At 41.7% G+C, this 20458-nt stretch overlaps 1 protein-coding gene across 1 annotated transcript in view; it reads right to left on the bottom strand.

Annotated features, from left to right (window-relative positions):
* LOC127672696 (cytochrome P450 3A9-like) overlaps positions 1–20458 on the bottom strand; it is a 54199-nt gene that overhangs the window by 14523 nt on the left and 19218 nt on the right. The window contains exons 8-9 of the mRNA XM_052168007.1: positions 19316–19443; positions 17302–17368 (exon numbers count right to left, since the gene is read on the bottom strand). Coding sequence (XP_052023967.1) covers positions 17302–17368; positions 19316–19443 — 195 coding nt within the window. The remainder of the gene's footprint in view (positions 1–17301; positions 17369–19315; positions 19444–20458) is intronic.

The following is a 20458-nucleotide window of genomic DNA, read 5'->3' as shown; positions in this document are numbered from 1 at the left end:
TCTCCCATGTACATAGATCAGTAGGATTAACACAGTAAAAATGTCCATCTTACCAAAAGCAATCTAGAGATTCAATGCAATTCCCATCAAAATTCCAACACAATTCTTTACAGACCTTGAAAGAGCAACTCTCAATTTCATATGAAAACAAAAACAAAATCCCAGGATAGCTAAAAACACTCCTGTACAATACAGACTTCTGGGAGCATCACCATCCCTGTCTTCAAACTGTACTACAATGCAAAAGTAATAAAAAACTGCATGGCACTGGTATAGAAACAAAAAGAATGATCAATGGAATAAAATTGAAGACCCACAAATAAACCCACACACGTACAAACACTTGAATTTTGACAAAAAAAAGCAAAACTATACAATGGAAAAAAGGAAAGCATCTTCAACAAATGGTGCTGGCGTGACTGGATGTCCTTGGGTAGAAGAATACAAACAGATCTGTATTTATCACCCTGCACAAAACTCAAGTCCAGGTGGATCAAAGACCTCAATGTAAAACCAGATACACTAATTCTAGTAAAACAGAAAGTGAAAGATAGCCTTAATGCATTGGTATGGGAAACAACTTCCTGAAAAGAATACCAATAGCTCAGGCAACAAGATCAATAATAAGTAAATGGAACCTCATGAAACTGAAAAGCTTCTGTAAGTTAGAGGAAACTGTCAATAGGACAAAATGGCAGCCTACAGATTGAGAAAAGATTTTCACTAACCCTATATCTGACAGAGGGCTAATATCCAAAATATATAAAGAACTCAAGAATGCAATTAATCCAATTTTTAAAATAAGGTACAGAACTAAACAGAATTCTCAACAGAGGAATCTCTGATGGCCAAGAAATGCTTAAAGAATTGTTCAGGCGGCGGCGGCGGCAGCGGCAGCGGCAGCAGTGGCTGCTCCAGCTGAAGGGCCATCAGCAGTGGAACCAAGGCTTCACAGGGACCAGTTAGGCCCTGCGCCCACGACCACTGACCTTCGCTGACCAGCCGGGCAGCAAGCAGCTGCAGTTGTGCGGCGCCTTTCCTGCATGGAGGCCACTTCAGAACTCGGCCTCCCACCAGTCAGGAGAGGTGCATCCATCTTGGTTCCGTACTCCAGGGATCGGATAGACTGAGGTACACAAACATAATCTGAGGCCAACACCGCGGTGGTCTGAGCCCGACGGGCGTTGGCCTGCACCCAGGCCCTGGGCGGGTCGGGGGGCCATCGGGGTGCCAACCCAGGCAGGAGGTTTTTTTGCCCAGGCCTGCGAGCGCGCCGCTGCCATTTTGCCTGCAGGACGACAGAGAGCTCAGGCGGGCAGACCTGTAACAGGCATAGCCTAAGTCTAACAAAGCGGGGGTCCAGGCCCCAAAAGGCACAGGACTGACCCCAAGAACTGGGCGGCTTTGTGGGCCATCTGTGAGTCAACCGGCCCAGGTGATTGTTAGCAAAGCAGACTCTCCCGGTGCTTTCAGGGAGCGCTGGCGCGCACGCCCGCCATCCTAGTCACCTGGCAGACCCAATTAACAGTCATAGCCCTAGGGGAACTTTGCTTGGACCTTGGCCTCCCAGGCTTTTGCCTGGACTCAGGGACTGGGCGGCCAGGCTAACCTTGTGTGCGACAGCCCGGTTGGCGGATCGGCTGCCCAGTGGAGTGAGCGGAACACAGGGGAGGTCACAGTAGCATACACCGTCGGCACTCCCTGGGAGTGCACACGGGCTCAATCTGCTCCACAGACACAATCTAGGACAAGGCCTCAGGCAGAAGCCCTTAGCTCTACTCGATCCGCTTCCAGATCCAGATCAGTCTGGGCGGCAGCATTCCATCTCCAAGTCCTGCAATTGGCTAGCTGGGCTTCCGGGCGGCCAGCTGGGAGAAGTCAGTGTGCTCCAGTGAATCCAGCGGGCCCCAGCGGGAGCCTTCGGGTGCCTGCTTTGGGATCGGAACAGCCTGGGCAGCAGCACACTGTCTACAAGCAGTGCAGGAGGTAAGCTGTGCACCAGAGGCCAACTGGGAAGGGGCAGCTTGCACTGGTGAGTCCAGCACTGACAAGATAAACTAACACCAGTGAGAACTAGATGGCAAAAGGCAAACGCAGGAACGTCACTAACAGAAATCAAGGCAATATGGCAACATCTGAACCCAATTCTCCTCTACCAACATGTCCTGGATACCCCAGCACACCAGTAAAACAAGATTTGGATTTAAAATCACTGGTCATGATGCTGGTACAGGAACACATGAAGGTCATACATAAAGAAATTCAGGAGAAAATGGATCAAAAGTTAGAAGCCCTTGCAAGGGAAACACAAAAATCATTGAAAGAAATCCAGGAGAATACAAAAGCCAACAAGGAGGAAATGCAAAAAACACTTAAAGAAATACAGGAGAACTTTGGTCAACAGGCTGAGGTCATGAAAGACGAAACACAAAAAGCTCTTAAAGAAATACAGGAGAACTTTGGTCAACAGGCTGAGCTCATGAAAGACGAAACACAAAAATCTCTTAAAGAATTACAGGAAAACACAAACATGCAAGTGAAGGAGCTAAGCAAAACCATCCAGGATCTAAAATCAGAAGTAGAAACAACTAAGAAAACTCAAAGGGAGACAACTTTGGAGATAGAAAGCCTTGGGAAGAAATCAGGGGACAGAGATGCAAATATCAACAACAGAATACAAGAGATAGAAGAAAGAATCTCAGATGCTGAAGATTCCATAGAAACCATGGACTCAACAGTTAAAGAAAATGCAAAATGCAAAAAGCTTGTAACCCAAAATATCCAGGAAATCCAGGACACAATGAGAAGACCAAACCTAAGGATTATAGGCATAGATGAGAGTGAAGATTTACAACTTAAAGGGCCCGCAAACATCTTCAATAAAATTATGGAAGAAAACTTCCCTAACCTAAAGAGAGAGATGCCCATGAATATACAAGAAGCCTACAGAACTCCAAACAGACTGGACCAGAACAGAAGTACTTCCCGTCACATAATAATCAAAACACCAAATGTTCTAAACAAAGAAAGAATACTAAAGGCAGTAAGAGAAAAAGGCCAAGTAACATATAAAGGAAGACCTATCAGAATCACAGCAGACTTCTCACCTGAGACTATGAAGGCTAGAAGGTCCTGGGCAGATCTCATGCAGACTCTAAGAGAACACAAATGCCAACCAAAACTACTATATCCAGCAAAACTCTCAATCACCATAGATGGAGAAACTAAGATATTTCATGACAAAACCAAGTTTACCCAATATCTATCCACAAACCCGGCCCTAAAAAGGATAATAGGAGGACAACACCAATACAAGGAGGGAAACTTCACCCTGGAAAAAGCAAGATAGTAACCTTTCATCAAACTCAAAAGAAGTTAAGCATTCAAATTTAAAAAATAACGTCAAAAATGATAGGAAGTAACAATCACTATTCCTTAATATCTCTTAACATCAATGGACTTAATGCCCCAATAAAAAGACACAGACTAACTGAATGGATACGTAAACAGGACCCTACATTTTGCTGCTTACAGGAAACACACCTCAGGGTCAAAGACAAACACTACCTTAGAGTAAAAGGCTGGAAGACAATTTTACAAGCAAATGGTCTCAGGAAACAAGCTGGAGTAGCCATTTTAATATCAGATAAAATTGACTTTCAACCCAAAGTCATCAAAAGAGACCCTGAGGGACACTTCTTGCTGGTCAAAGGAAAAATACAAAAAGAAGAACTGTCAATCCTGAACATCTATGCACCAAATGCAAGGGCACCCTCTTTCGTAAAAGAAACTTTATTAAAACTCAAAGCACACATTGCACCTAACACAATAATTGTGGGTGACTTCAACACTGCACTTTCCTCAATGGACCGATCAGGAAAACAGAAACTAAACAGGGACACAATGAAACTAATTGAAGCTTTGGACCAATTAGATTTAACAGATATATATAGAACATTCTATCCTAAAACAAAAGAATATACCTTTTTCTCAGCACCTCATGGTACCTTCTCCAAAATCGACCATATACTTGGTCACAAGACAGACCTCAACAAATATAAGAAGATCGAACTAATCCCATGCCTCCTATCTGATCACTATGGAGTAAAAGTGGTCTTCAATAGCAACAGAAACAACAGAAAGCCCACATACACGTGGAAACTGAACAATACTCTACTCAATGATACCTTGGTCAAGGAAGAAATAAAGAAAGAAATTAAAGACTTTTTAGAACACAATGAAAATGAAAACACAACATACCCAAATCTATGGGACACATTGAAAGCAGTGCTAAGAGGAAAACTCATAGCCCTGAGTGCCTCCAAAAAGAAAATGGAGAGAGCATACATTACCAGCTTAATGACACACCTGAAAGCCTTAGAACAAAAAGAAGCTATTTCGCCCAGGAGGAGTAGAAGTCAGGAAATCATCAAACTCAGGGCCGAAATCAATCAAGTAGAAACAAAGAGAACCATACAAAAAATCAACAATACCAGGAGCTGGTTCTTTGAGAAAATCAACAAGATAGATAAACCCTTAGCCAGAATGACCAAAGGGCACAGAGAAAGTATCCAAATTAACAAACTTAGAAATGAAAAGGGAGATATAACAACGGAAACTGAGGAAATCCAAAAAATCATCAGATCCTACTACAAGAGCCTATACTCAACACAACTGGAGAATCTGGAGGAAATGGACAATTTCCTTGACAGATACCAAATACCAAAATTAAATCAGGACCAACTAGACCATCTAAACAGTCCCATAATGCCTAAAGAAATAGAAGGAGTCATAGATAGTCTTCCAACCAAAAAAAGCACAGGACCAGATGGCTTCAGTGCAGAATTCTACCAGACCTTCAAAGAAGAGTTAACACCAATACTCTTCAAACTATTCCACAAAATAGAGACAGAAGGAACACTACCCAATTCCTTCTACGAAGCCACAATTACGCTGATACCAAAGCCACACAAAGATCCAACAAAGAAAGAGAACTTCAGACCAATTTCCCTTATGAACATCGATGCAAAAATACTCAACAAAATTCTTGCCAACCAAATCCAAGAACACATCAAAACGATCATCCACCATGATCAAGTAGGCTTTATCCCGGGAATGCAGGGTTGGTTCAATATACGGAAATCCATCAATACAATCCACTACATAAACAAACTCAAAGAACAAAACCACATGGTCATTTCATTGGATGCTGAAAAAGCATTTGACAAAATTCAGCATCCCTTCATGCTTAAAGTCTTGGAGAGAACAGGAATTCAAGGCCCATACCTAAACATAGTAAAAGCAATATACAGCAAACCGGTAGCCAGCATCAAACTAAACGGAGAGAAACTTGAAGCAATCCCACTGAAATCAGGGACCAGACAAGGCTGCCCCCTTTCTCCTTATCTTTTCAATATTGTACTTGAGGTACTAGCTCGGGCAATTCGACAACATAAGGAGGTCAAAGGGATACAAATTGGAAAGGAAGAAGTCAAACTATCATTATTTGCAGACGACATGATCGTCTACCTAAGTGACCCAAAGAACTCCACTAGAGAGCTCCTACAGCTGATAAACAACTTCAGCAAAGTGGCAGGTTATAAAATCAACTCAAGCAAATCAGTGGCCTTCCTATACTCAAAGGTTCAGCAGGCTGAGAAAGAAATTAGGGAAATGACCCCCTTCACAATAGCCACAAACAGTATAAAGTATCTTGGGGTGACTCTTACCAAACATGTGAAAGATCTCTATGACAAGAACTTCAAGACTCTGAAGAAGGAAATGGAAGAAGACCTCAAAAAATGGGAAAACCTCCCATGCTCATGGATCGGTAGAATCAATATAGTTAAAATGGCCATTTTGCCTAAAGCACTATACAGATTCAATGCAATACCCATCAAAATCCCAACTCAATTCTTCACAGAGTTAGAAAGAGCAATTATCAAATTCATCTGGAACAACAAAAAACCCAGGATAGCTAAAACTATTCTCAGCAACAAAAGGAAATCTGGGGGAATCAGTATCCCTGACCTCAAGCAATACTACAGAGCAATAGTGTTAAAAACTGCATGGTATTGGTACAGTGACAGGCAGGAGGATCAATGGAACAGGATTGAAGATCCAGAAATGAACCCACACACCTATGGCCACTTGATCCTCGACAAAGAGGCTGAAAACATCCAATGGAAAAAAGATAGCCTTTTCAACAAATGGTGCTGGTTCAACTGGAGGTCAGCATGCAGAAGAATGCGAATTCATCCATCCTTGTCTCCTTGTACTAAGCTCAAATCCAAATGGATCAAGGACCTCCACATAAAGCCAGACACTCTGAAGCTAATAGAAAAGAAATTGGGGAAGACCCTTGAGGACATCGGTACAGGGAGAAAGTTTCTGAACAGAACACCAATAGCGTATGCTCTAAGAGCAAGAATTGACAAATGGGACCTCATAAAATTACAAAGTTTCTGTAAGGCAAAGGACACCATCAAGAGGACAAATCGGCAACCAACAAATTGGGAAAAGATCTTCACCAATCCTACATCAGATAGAGGGCTAATATCCAATATATATAAAGACCTCAAGAAGTTAGACTCCAGAAAACCAAACAACCCTATTAAAAAATGGGGGTACAGAGTTAAACAAAGAATTCTCACCTGAAGAACTTCGGATGGCGGAGAAACATCTTAAAAAATGCTCAACTTCATTAGTCATTAGGGAAATGCAAATCAAAACAACCCTAAGATTTCATCTTACACCAGTCAGAATGGCTAAGATTAAAAATTCAGGAGACAGCAGGTGTTGGAGAGGGTGTGGAGACAGAGGAACACTCCTCCACTGCTGGTGGGGTTGCAAATTGGTACAACCACTCTGGAAAGCAGTCTGGCGGTTCCTCCAGACTCTGTTGGTCTGTCTGTGGAGTCCCTATCCTCTTTGGGTCCCTCAATCCTTCCCCCACCTCTTCCATAAGACTCCCTGAGCTCAAGCCGGATGGTGGTGGCGCACGCCTGTAATCCCAGCACTCTGGGAGGCAGAGGCAGGCGGCTTTCTGAGTTCGAGGCCAGCCTGGTCTACAGAGTGAGTTCCAGGACAGCCAGGGCTGTACAGAGAAACCCTGTCTCGAAAAAAACAAATCAAAAAAAAAAAAAAAAAGACTCCCTGAGCTCCTTCCATTATGGGTCTCTTCATCTGTTTTGGTGAGCTGTTGAGTGAACCTCTCAGAAGACAGTTATGCTAGTATCCTGACTGCAAGCATAACAGTATCATTAATAGTGTCAGGAGTTGGTTCTTGCCCACAAAATAGGGTTCTTTGTCTTTTTTGTCTTTTGTCTTTTTTTTTTTTTTTTTTTTTTGAGACACTGTTTCTCTGTATAGCTCTGATTGTCCTGGAACTCACTCTATAGACCAGGCTGGCCTCTAACTCAGAAATCCACCTGCCTCTGCCTCCCAAGTGCTGAGATTAAAGGCATGTGCCACCACTGCCCGGCAAGGACAGGTTTCAAATTGGGCCAGTCATTGGTTGGACATTTCCTCCCTCTTTGTTCTGTCTTCATCTCTGCACATCTTGAAGGCAGGACACATTTTTTTGTAGAAGGTTTTGTGGATGGGTTGCTGTCCTTATCTCTCCACTGAGAGTCCTGTCTGGCTACAGGAAGTGGAATCTTCAGGATCTATATCCCCAACTTCTAGGAGTTTCAGCTAGACTCACCTACATAGATACCCTGGGGCCTCTCTCCACCCCAATCTTGGGTCTCTGGCATGTCTTAGAAATGCCTCACCCTCACCAATTTCCATTCTTTCTCCCCTGCTCTCCCAAATGTGATCCCCCTATCTGCTCTGCTTCCCTCCCCATCCACTATCCCACCTAGTTCCCTCCCTCCACCTACCTCTTATATTTATTTTATTTCCCCTTCTGAGAAAGATTCAACCACCCCTGGGCACTCCTTGTTAGCAATGGAGGAGCATTTCCCTTGCTTCACATTCTTGCCAGCCATTCTTTGTTTAACTCTGTACCCCATTTTTTAATAGGGTTGTTCGGTTTTCCCCAGTTTCTTTTCTATTAGCTTCAGAGTGTCTGGCTTTATGTGGAGGTCCTTGATCCATTTGGATTTGAGCTTAGTACAAGGAGACAAGGATGGATCAATTCGCATTCTTCTGCATGCTGACCTCCAGTTGAACCAGCACCATTTGTTGAAAAGGCTATCTTTTTTCCATTGGATGTTTTCAGCCTCTTTGTCGAGGATCAAGTGGCCATAGGTGTGTGGGTTCATTTCTGGATCTTCAATCCTGTTCCATTGATCCTCCTGCCTGTCACTGTACCAATACCATGCAGTTTTTAACACTATTGCTCTGTAGTATTGCTTGAGGTCAGGGATACTGATTCCCCCAGATTTTCTTTTGTTGCTGAGAATAGTTTTAGCTATCCTGGATTTTTTGTTGTTCCAGATGAATTTGATAATTGCTCTTTCTAACTCTGTGAAGAATTGAGTTGGGATTTTGATGGGTATTGCATTGAATCTGTATAGTGCTTTAGGCAAAATGGCCATTTTAACTATATTGATTCTACCAATCCATGAGCATGGGAGGTTTTCCCATTTTTTGAGGTCTTCTTCCATTTCCTTCTTCAGAGTCTTGAAGTTCTTGTCATACAGATCTTTCACATGTTTGGTAAGAGTCACCCCAAGATACTTTATACTGTTTGTGGCTATTGTGAAGGGGGTCATTTCCCTAATTTCTTTCTCAGCCTGCTTATCCTTTGAGTATAGGAAGGCCACTGATTTGCTTGAGTTGATTTTGTAACCTGCCACTTTGCTGAAGTTGTTTATCAGCTGTAGGAGCTCTCTAGTGGAGTTCTTTGGGTCACTTAGGTAGACGATCATGTCGTCTGCAAATAATGATAGTTTGACTTCCTCCTTTCCAATTTGTATCCCTTTGACCTCCTTATGTTGTCGAATTGCCCGAGCTAGTACCTCAAGTACAATATTGAAAAGATAAGGAGAAAGGGGGCAGCCTTGTCTGGTCCCTGATTTCAGTGGGATTGCTTCAAGTTTCTCTCCGTTTAGTTTGATGCTGGCTACCGGTTTGCTGTATATTGCTTTTACTATGTTTAGGTATGGGCCTTGAATTCCTGTTCTCTCCAAGACTTTAAGCATGAAAGGATGCTGAATTTTGTCAAATGCTTTTTCAGCATCCAATGAAATGACCATGTGGTTTTGTTCTTTGAGTTTGTTTATGTAGTGGATTGTATTGATGGATTTCCGTATATTGAACCAACCCTGCATTCCCGGGATAAAGCCTACTTGATCATGGTGGATGATCGTTTTGATGTGTTCTTGGATTCGGTTGGCAAGAATTTTATTGAGTATTTTTGCATCGATATTCATAAGGGAAATTGGTCTGAAGTTCTCTTTCTTTGTTGGATCTTTGTGTGGCTTTGGTATCAGCGTAATTGTGGCTTCGTAGAAGGAATTGGGTAGTGTTCCTTCTGTTTCTATTTTGTGGAATAGTTTGAAGAGTATTGGTGTTAACTCTTCTTTGAAGGTCTGGTAGAATTCTGCACTGAAACCATCTGGTCCTGTGCTTTTTTTGGTTGGAAGACTTTCTATGACTCCTTCTATTTCTTTAGGCTTTATGGGACTGTTCAGATGGTCTAGTTGGTCCTGATTTAATTTTGGTATTTGGTATCTGTCAAGGAAATTGTCCATTTCCTCCAGATTCTCCAGTTGTGTTGAGTACAGGCTCTTGTAGTAGGATCTGATGATTTTTTGGATTTCCTCAGTTTCCGTTGTTATGTCTCCCTTTTCATTTCTAAGTTTGTTAATTTGGATACTTTCTCTGTGCCCTTTGGTCAGTCTGGCTAAGGGTTTATCTATCTTGTTGATTTTCTCAAAGAACCAGCTCCTGGTTTTGTTGATTTTTTGTATGGTTCTCTTTGTTTCTACTTGATTGATTTCGGCCCTGAGTTTGATGATTTCCTGCCTTCTACTCCTCCTGGGTGAAATAGCTTCTTTTTGTTCTAGGGCTTTCAGGTGTGTCATTAAGTTGGTAATGTATGCTCTCTCCATTTTCTTTTTGGAGGCACTCAGGGCTATGAGTTTTCCTCTTAGCACTGCTTTCATTGTGTCCCATAGATTTGGGTATGTTGTGTTTTCATTTTCATTGTGTTCTAAAAAGTCTTTAATTTCTTTCTTTATTTCTTCCTTGACCAAGGTATCATTGAGTAGAGTATTGTTCAATTTCCACGTATATGTGGGTTTTCTGTTGTTTCTGTTGCTATTGAAGACCACTTTTATTCCATAGTGATCAGATAGGAGGCATGGGATTAGTTCTATCTTCTTATATTTGTTGAGGTCTGTCTTGTGACCAATTATTTGGTCGATTTTGGAGAAGGTACCATGAGGTGCTGAGAAAAAGGTATATTCTTTTGTTTTAGGATAGAATGTTCTATATATATCTGTTAAATCTAATTGGTCCAAAGCTTCAATTAGTTTCATTGTGTCCTTGTTTAGTTTCTGTTTTCCTGATCGGTCCATTGAGGAAAGTGCAGTGTTGAAGTCACCCACAATTATTGTGTTAGGTGCAATGTGTGCTTTGAGTTTTAATAAAGTTTCTTTTATGAAAGAGGGTGCCCTTGCATTTGGAGCATAGATGTTCAGGATTGAGAGTTCTTCTTGTTGTATTTTTCCTTTGACCAGCAAGAAGTGTCCCTCAGAGTCTCTTTTGATGACTTTGGGTTGAAAGTCAATTTTATCTGATATTAAAATGGCTACTCCAGCTTGTTTCCTGAGACCATTTGCTTGTAAAATTGTCTTCCAGCCTTTTACTCTAAGGTAGTGTTTGTCTTTGACCCTGAGGTGTGTTTCCTGTAAGCAGCAAAATGTAGGGTCCTGTTTACGTATCCAGTCAGTTAGTCTGTGTCTTTTTATTGGGGCATTGAGTCCATTGATGTTAAGAGATATTAAGGAATAGTGATTGTTACTTCCTATCATTTTTGACGTTATTTTTTAAATTTGATTGCTTAACTTCTTTTGGGTTTGATGAAAGGTTACTATCTTGCTTTTTTCAGGGTGAAGTTTCCCTCCTTGTATTGGTGTTGTCCTCCTATTATCCTTTTTAGGGCTGGGTTTGTGGATAGATATTGGGTGAACTTGGTTTTGTCGTGAAATATCTTAGTTTCTCCATCTATGGTGATTGAGAGTTTTGCTGGATATAGTAGTTTTGGTTGGCATTTGTGTTCTCTTAGAGTCTGCATGAGATCTGCCCAGGACCTTCTAGCCTTCATAGTCTCAGGTGAAAAGTCTGCTGTGATTCTGATAGGTCTTCCTTTATATGTTACTTGGCCTTTTTCTCTTACTGCCTTTAATATTCTTTCTTTGTTTAGAACATTTGGTGTTTTGATTATTATGTGACAGGAAGTATTTCTGTTCTGGTCCAGTCTGTTTGGAGTTCTGTAGGCTTCTTGTATATTCATGGGCATCTCTCTCTTTAGGTTAGGGAAGTTTTCTTCCATAATTTTATTGAAGATATTTGCTGGCCCTTTAAGTTGTAAATCTTCACTCTCATCTATGCCTATCATCCTTAGGTTTGGTCTTCTCATTGTGTCCTGGATTTCCTGGATATTTTGGGTTACAAGCTTTTTGCATTTTGCATTTTCTTTAACTGTTGAGTCCATGGTTTCTATGGAATCTTCAGCATCTGAGATTCTTTCTTCTATTTCTTGTATTCTGTTGTTGATATTTGCATCTCTGTCCCCTGATTTCTTCCCAAGGCTTTCTATCTCCAAAGTTGTCTCCTTTTGAGTTTTCTTAGTTGTTTCTACTTCTGTTTTTAGATCCTGGATGGTTTTGCTTAGCTCCTTCACTTGCTTGTTTGTGCTTTCCTGTAATTCTTTAAGAGATTTTTGTGTTTTTTCTTTCATGACCTCAGCCTGTTGACCAAAGTTCTCCTGTATTTCTTTAAGAGATTTTTGTGTTTCGTCTTTCATGACCTCAGCCTGTTGACCAAAGTTCTCCTGTATTTCTTTAAGTGTTTTTTGCATTTCCTCCTTGTTGGCTTTTGTATTCTCCTGGATTTCTTTCAATGATTTTTGTGTTTCCCTTGCAAGGGCTTCTAACTTTTGATCCATTTTCTCCTGAATGTCCTTCATGTGTTCCTGTACCAGCATCATGACCAGTGATTTTAAATCCAAATCTTGTTTTACTGGTGTGATGGGGTATCCAGGACTTGCTGGTAGAGGAGAATTTGGTTCAGATGTTGCCATATTGCCTTGATTTCTGTTAGTGACGTTCCTGCGTTTGCCTTTTGCCATCTAGCTCTCACTGGTGTTACTTGGTCTTGTCAGTGCTGGACTCACCAGTGCAAGCTGCCCCTTCCCCGTTGGCCTCTGGTGCACAGCTTACACTCTGCACTGCCTGTAGACAGGGTGCTGTTGTCCAGGCTGTTCAGATCCCGAAGCAGGCACCTGAAGGCTCCCGCTGGGGCCCGCAGGATTTATTGGAGCACACCGACTTCTCCCAGCTGGCCTCCCGGAAGCCCCCACTAGCCTCTTGAGGGACCTGGAGATGTGGCGGCCACCCAGGCTGATCTGAAGCGGAGAGAGTTGACCTGAGGGCTTCTGCCTGAGGCCTTGCCCCAGATTGTGTCTGTGGGCCAGATGGAACCCGTGTGCACCCCCAGGGAGCTCCGAAGGTGTATGTTGCTGTGACCTCCCCTGTGTTCCGCTCACTCCGCTGGGCAGCCGATTTCCCCAATCGGGCTGGCGCACACTAGGTTAGCCTTGTCGCCCGGGCCCTGAGTCCAGGCAAACGCCTGGGAGGCCAAGGTCCGAGCAAAGTTCCCCTAGGGCTATGACTGTTATTTGGGTCCGCCAGGTGACTCGGATGGCGGGCGTGCGCGTCCGCGCTCCCCGAAAGCACTGGGAGAGTCTGTTGTGCTAATAACCTCCTGGGTGGGTTGACACACAGATGGCCCACCAAGCCGCCCAGTTCTTGGGGTCAGTCCTGTGCCTTTTGGGGCCTAGACCCCCGTTTTGTTAGCCTCAGGCTACGCTTGTTAGCAGTCTCTGCCCTCCTGAGCACTCTGGCTCCTGTAGGCAAAATGGCGGCGCGTGCGCCGGCTGGGGCAAAAAAAACTCCTGGCTGGGTTGGCGCCCCGATGGCCACTCGAACAGCCCAGGGCCTGGGTGCAGGCCAACGCCCGTCTGGCTCAGACCCCTGCGGTGTTGGGCCTAGGATTATGTTTGTGTACCTCAGTCTGACCGATCTCTGGAGCCCGGGATCAAGATGGAGGTGAGTCTCTCCTGACTGGCGGGAAGCCGAGTTCTGAAGTGGCTTCCGTGCAGCGAAAGGCTCCGCAGAACCGCAGCTGCTTGCCGCCCGGCTGGTCAGCGAAGGTCAGTGGTCGTGGGCGCAGGGCCTAACTGGGCCCTGTGTCGCCTTGGTTCCACCGCTGATGGCCCTTCAGCTGGAGCAGCCACTGCTACTGCCACCCCAACACAATTCTTTACAGACCTTGAAAGAGCAATTCTCAATTTCATATGAACACAAAAACAAAAACAAACAAACAAATAACCAAAATCCCGGGATAGCTACAAGCACTCCTGTACAATACAGACTTCTAGGAGCATCACCATCCCTGTCTTCAAACTGTACTACAAAGCAAAAGTAATAAAAACTGGATTGCATTGGTATAGAAACAAAAAGATTGATCAATGGAATATAATTGAAGACCCACAAATAAACCCACACATGTACAGACACTTGAATTTTGACAAAAAAGGCAGAACTATATAATGGAAAAAAGAAAAGTATCTTTAACAAATGGTGCTGGTGTGACTGGATGTCCTCAGGTAGAAGAATACAAATAGGTCTGTATTTATCAACCTGCACAAAACCCAAGTCCAGGTGGAGCAAAGGCCTCAACGTAAAACCAGATACACTAATTCTAGTAAAACAAAAAGTGAAAAATAGCCTTAATGCATTGGTACAGGAAGCAACTTCCTGAAAAGAATACCAATTGCTCAGGCAACAAGATCAATATTAAGTAAATGGAACCTCATGAAACTGAAAAGCTTCTGTAAGTTAGAGGAAACTGTCAATAGGACAAAATGGCAGCCTACAGACTGAGAAAAGATTTTCACTAACCCTATATCTGACAGAGGGCTAATATCCAAAATATATAAAGAATTCAAGAATTCAAATAATCCAATTTTTAAAATAAGGTACAGAACTAAACAGAATTCTCAACAGAGGAATCTCTGATGGCCGAGAAACGCTTAAAGAATTGTTCAATATCCTTAGATATGTCCTCAGGGAAATACAAATCAAAATGAACCTGAGATTCCACCTTACAGCAATCAGAATGGCTAAGACCAAAATCTCAAGGGACAGTGCATGCTGGGAAGAATGTGAAGCAAGGGAAACGCTCCTCCATTGCTGGTGGGAGTGCAAACATGTACAATCACTCTGGAAATCAATCTGGTTATTTCTGAGAAATTTGCAAATAGGTCTGCCTCAAAACCAAGCTATACCTCTCCTGGGCATATACCCAAAAGATATTCCACCTTCCACAAGAATACTTGCTCAACTATGTTCATAGCAGTTTTATTCATAATAGCCAGAAACTGGAAACAACCTAGATGTCCCTCAACTAAAGAATGGATAAAGAAATTGTGGTACATCTATACACTGGAATATTACTAAGCCATTAAAAACAAGGATATCATTAATTTTGTAGAAAAATGGATAGAACTAGAAAATATCATCCTGAGTAAGGTAACCCAGACCAAAATGTACATGCATAGTATGAAGACACTTATAAATGGATATTAGCCACAAAATACAGAATAGCTATGCTACAATCCATATACCCAAAGAAGTCAAATAACAAGGAGTGCCCAGGGGTGGTTGAATCTTTCTCAAAAGAAGAAATAAAATAAATATAAGAGGTAGGTGGAGGGAGGGAACTACGTGGGAGAGGGGATGGGGAGGGAAGCAGAGCAGATAGGGGGATCACATTTAGGAGAGCAGGGGAGAAAGAATGGAAAATGGTGAGGGTGAGGCATTTCTAGGACATGCCAGAGACCCAAGTTTGGGGTGGGAAGAGGCCCCAGGGTATCTATGAAGGTGAGTCTAGCTGAAACTCCTAGAAGTTGGGGATATGGATCCTGAAGATGCCACTTCCTGTAGCCAGACAGGACTCTCAGTGGAGAGATAAGGACAGCAACCCATCCACAAAACCTTCTACAAAAAATGTGTCCTGCCTTCAAGATGTGCAGAGACGAAGACAGAACAAAGAAGGAGGAAATGTCCAACCAATGACTGGCCCAACTTGAAACCTGTCCTTGCCGGGCAGTGGTGGCGCATGCCTTTAATCTCAGTACTTGGGAGGCAGAGGTGGTTAGATTTCTGAGTTCAAGGCCAGCCTGGTCTATAGAGTGAGTTCCAGGACAGCCAGAGCTATACAGAGAAACACTATCTCAAAAAAAAAACAAAACAAAACAAAACAAAAACAAAAAGAAAAAAGACTAAAAAAAAAAAAAGAAACCTATTCTGTGGGCAAGAACCAACCCCTGACACTATTAATGATACTGTTATACTTGCAGTCAGGATTCTAGCATAACTGTCTTCTGAGAGGTTCACTCAACAGCTCACCAAAACAGATGGAGAGGCGCATAATGGAAGGAGCTCAGGGAGTCTTATGGAAGAGGTGGGGGAATGATTGAGGGACCCAAAGAGGATAGGGACTCCACAGACAGACCAACAGAGTCAACTAACCTAAACCTTTGGGGACTCCTAGAAACTGAACCACCAAAGAGCAATCATGGGCTAGACCACACACACACACACACACACACACACACACACACACACACACGCACACACACACACATACCACTGCAAATATGTAGCAGATATGCAGCTTGGTCCTCATGTGTCCCCCAACAACTAGAGTAGAGGCTATTCCTAAATCTGTTTCCTGCCTATAGATCCCGTTTCCCTGAGTTTATCTGGCCTGAGTGAGAGAGGATGCACCTAACCCTACAGTGACTTGATATGCCAAAGTGAGGTGATGGGAGACGTGCTCTCCATTCTCAAAAGAAAAGGAAGAGGAATTGGAGAAGGAGCTGTGAGAAAAGGAAGCTAGTAGAGGAGAGAGGAGCTGATATTGGGATGTAAAGTGAATGATTTAATTAATTAATTAATAATTATAATTAATAAGTTGTTGGTAAATATCTATAACAAATTATAATTATTAATTAATTAAAAGGGAGGGCATGATAGTCCAGCAAGATGGCTCAGCAGATATAGGGCTGAGCCCAATGAACTGAATTCCATTCCATGAACCCATAGGATGGAAGGACAAGACAGTCTCATGTAAGTTGTCCTCTAAGCTTCACACTCACACCACTGTATGTGCATGCCCAGACACAAACACAAACAAAATAAGTGAATGTATAAGATATATTCTAAAAAGAATATAAAGTGTAAGGTGGGGATATATAAAATGCCTTTATATATCCAGCTGAAATTGACTATATGCCTGTAATTTCTCTAAACCTTGTTAACTACTTTTTAAATGAAACAAAGAAAGCAGGCAGCTTGTCCCTCTCTTACATGGAGCACCACTCATAGCTGCATGCGAGATGGTGGAATTAGAAAGCCATCTTTCTTCAACCATCACAGCAATGGTTTCCTCAAAAGTCATCCATGATGGGAAATGAGTAGGTAAAAAACTATGAAGGGGAGTTGTATATATGCCTAATACCAAGTTTTCTCCACACATTCTTTATCAACTAGACAAAAAACCAAAGCTTGACTGTAAATCAAGTGCTGGGTAGACTAGCACCCTGTACTTCCAGTGACCATCACCACTGTGGGACTATACCTGCTCACTGGATGTCTAGATGCAAATCTTTAGGGACAACTTCTGACTCCATGAGTCTAGATGAGGCTAAGATGGTATTTGTTCTAAGATGGTACAAGATCTAGGGACCACTGATGACCTGAAGTATATGCTATAACTGACCTTCAAGCCTTGAACACAGTAATAATCCTGTGATTCTGTAAAGTTCTTCCGGCTGCTGTATATGCTGTCTACATCTTTGGGTTGGGTTGGGTTGGGTTGGGTTGGGTTGGGTTGGGTTGGGTTAGGTTGGGTTGGGTTGGGTTGGGTTTGGAAAAGTTGTAATTGTTTGATTTCAATTTGGAGACATATTCATTTACTTGAAAAGGCTCCTGCATATTTCTAGAACAGACTCCCAACTCTGAGGTTCCCCATCATTAAATGTAAAACAACCTTGCTTACCTTTATGAGAGTCTTTGATTTTGGAATTCTGAGAATTTATCATCAGCTGAAGAAAATCAACTCTTTGCTGAAAGAAAATAATTTTGAGAGATGCAAGGTCAGCTGAGAGGTGAGGGTGAGTCAAGTTCAGAACTAGCAACCATTCTGAGAATAATGTTCAGAAGTCCAGATATTATTTAAAGTCCAGAAGTCTGACTAGAGTTCCCAAAGTCAAAGATAAACAAAAATATACATATGTATACTTTGGGGAACAGAAAACTTTCCTGAGTGAACACTGGCTCTTGGCCCAATAACTTTGGTCCCTCTTCCCTTTGACATCTTTGGGTTGGGTTGGGTTGGGTTGGGTTGGGTTGGGTTGGGTTGGGTTGTATATTGGGTTGGGTTCGGTTGGGTTGGGTTTGGAAAAGTTGTAATTGTTTTCAATTTGGAGACATATTTATTTACTTGAAAAGGCTCCTACATATTTCTAGAACAGACTCCCAACTCTGGGTTCTGAACAGTCCTGGCCAGCTCCTTCCCTTCACATGTATTTTTACACAGGAAGAAGTGGGCTTTGATCTTTTATCTGTCTATCTCAGTCTCAAACCATTGTCCCTATAGATGAAACTTGGTTCATCTCCAGATTCCATCAATAGTTTAGGGGAGAATATCTTTAAATGTTCTACACACCAAGCTAGAATTCTATGATCCTCGGCAATAGTGGGGTACCCAATACTGCTCCCCTTCCTTACTCCTTAGTCCATCTGTATGCAGCAAAGTCTGACTACCCAGAGAAGCACTATGGCACTCCAAGTCAGGAGGGGCTCAAACTTAATTCAGACCAGCCAGATTTATAGACATATGCTTGTTATCACAACTACAAAAGCAGAATCACTGAGAGATGCAAATTTAGGTTCCATAGCAAGACTATTTCTCAAAACAATAAAAATTAAAAATAAAGTAGATTAAACTGGGACAGGTAGAAAAAAATTACTTTTTTGAAAATGTATAAAATGATAAACTTGGAAATGAAGTGACTTCTTGCCAGTGTGAGGTCCAGGGACTTAATGGAAAGAAATGTTTAAGCAGAATCACTGTCCTTTTAGGAAAGGGAAGTGGTGAATTGTGTATATTTTTTTAAGTTACATTTACTGATGCATTTAAAATTATACATGACAATTGAACAAGCTGAAATTTTGATGCAGGTATACAGTAAATGTTGCTTAAATTGGGTTAAACATATTTTTCTCAACATCTATTATTCATTATTAATGAGAACTTTCAATATCCACTCCTCTATAGATTTTGGAATTTTTTATGTGGATTCAGTAAGCATGGGAATACAGATGTCTCCCACACAACTTATGTCTTCATATGACTAGCACATAAAAGTTCTATTTTTAATGTTTTGCTTTTTTTCCTCTGGTGTGAACTAAGATCACAGAAAACTTAATCCTTGAAAAAAATAAGTCATTAATAATGGTTTCTCTAGTTGGGAATCTTCTGATCCAACATCAAAATCATAAACCCTATTCTCAATATGCAACTCTATAATAAAATTAAGGAAGATACTGGGCAACTTGGACCATTGTTCAAGGATGACATATTTGCTAACCAAGTACAAAGATCTTGGTTTTATCCCTGACACTAAGAAAATAAAAAACTTTATTTTCTTAATTCCCCTAACTTACTCCCCACACATTGTATGCAAAAAAAAAATCTCTTTTTCCTGGCATGCAGTGAAGTTCCTGCCTTAAAAATATTTCTGTGTCAGGCATATCATTTAATTGTAAATACTTTCTCTGGCTCATTTTATTTTTCTATTCCCAATCTCTACATTCTTCACTATTTTCAAACCATCCAAATTCTCCTATTATTAACCTTCAATTCTCCACCTGATTTTTAAGGATACAGAGGATGTAAGTGTGTGTGTGTGTGTGTGTGTGTGTGTGTGTGTGTGTGTGTACATGCATATTTGTTTGATAAAGAGAATTGGAAAGATAATAGTCCTCACGTGATCATGATCAGTTATTACCTTTTCTTTATTTTTCATGCGGTTCTCTTTCATTTTTTCTACTGAAGTTTTACAAAAGTTTATGACATCTCTTGGAAACAAGGAGACACCTAGTGCTTCAAATACTGGGGTAAGGAATGGAAAGAGTGCTAGAGGGGAAAAAAAAGAGAAACCATAATGAAAATACAAAAATATACCTGGAGAAGTTATACACAATCTGATAATCAGAACAGTAAGTCATCAGGATCCCCACTGAGATACGTTCCCTCTTGCTCAGGTTCGAGACCACTTGCTGGAAAAGGGTATATCAGTGCATTGCCACCAACATAGAAGTGATATAGATTATTCTTGCTACATAGTTTCAGGGTTAAATTCCTTTACTTCTCACCTTTTACATATCAGACTAAGGGAGACTGAGGGTTGTGAGTTTTGTTGTTGGTTTGGCTTGGTTTTTTTTTTTTTTTTGGTTTTTTTTTTTTTTTTTTTTTTTTTTTTTTATAAATCAGGCTTTAGCCCAGTGCTGTACTTAATCAAGGTGATCAAGAAAGAGCTTTTAGGGGTAGAGAGATGACTCAGTGGGTAACGTGCTTGCCTTTCAAATGTGAGAATCTTTGTTCGGCTCCTACAACTCATGTTAGGGGCAAGTGCAGTGGCTCAGAATGGCACTGTGAGAGGTAGAGAGAATGAATTCTGTAAGCTCGATGGTCACTTAGACCAGCCTACCTAGTGACGTTCCATGCCAATGAGAGAGCCTTAATAAAAGGTCTGAGGTTTTCTTCTAAGGTTTACCTCTGTATATTTATGTGCACCCATATATGCAAGTACCTACCCACACATGCATATATACACACAAAAACAATAATGATGGTGATGATGATAATAAATTTAACCAAAAACACACCAAAAAAAGGTTCTTGTAAGATAGGTGCAAAGCAATACTCAGAAGAGAGGTTATAGTTGTTAAAGAAAAGCTGGCCTCACATGCCAACACTTTCTAGCATGTTCACTAAAAGAAAAGAGAAAACACAGTTCGAACAGGGAGGCTGGATACTACCAACCAAAGTGCAAACGAATGAAATAAAAAGCATGAAGGAAATCAACGAAAACAAAGATGCTTCTGTGAAAATATCTTCAGAGTTAGCAAAGTGTTAGCTGGGATTGTTC

The sequence above is a fragment of the Apodemus sylvaticus genome, chromosome 22, assembly GCF_947179515.1.
Source record: "Apodemus sylvaticus chromosome 22, mApoSyl1.1, whole genome shotgun sequence".
Taxonomy (NCBI): Eukaryota; Metazoa; Chordata; class Mammalia; order Rodentia; family Muridae; genus Apodemus; species Apodemus sylvaticus.
Note: the sequence above shows the minus strand (reverse complement) of the source record. Positions and strands in the feature narration are given on the sequence as shown.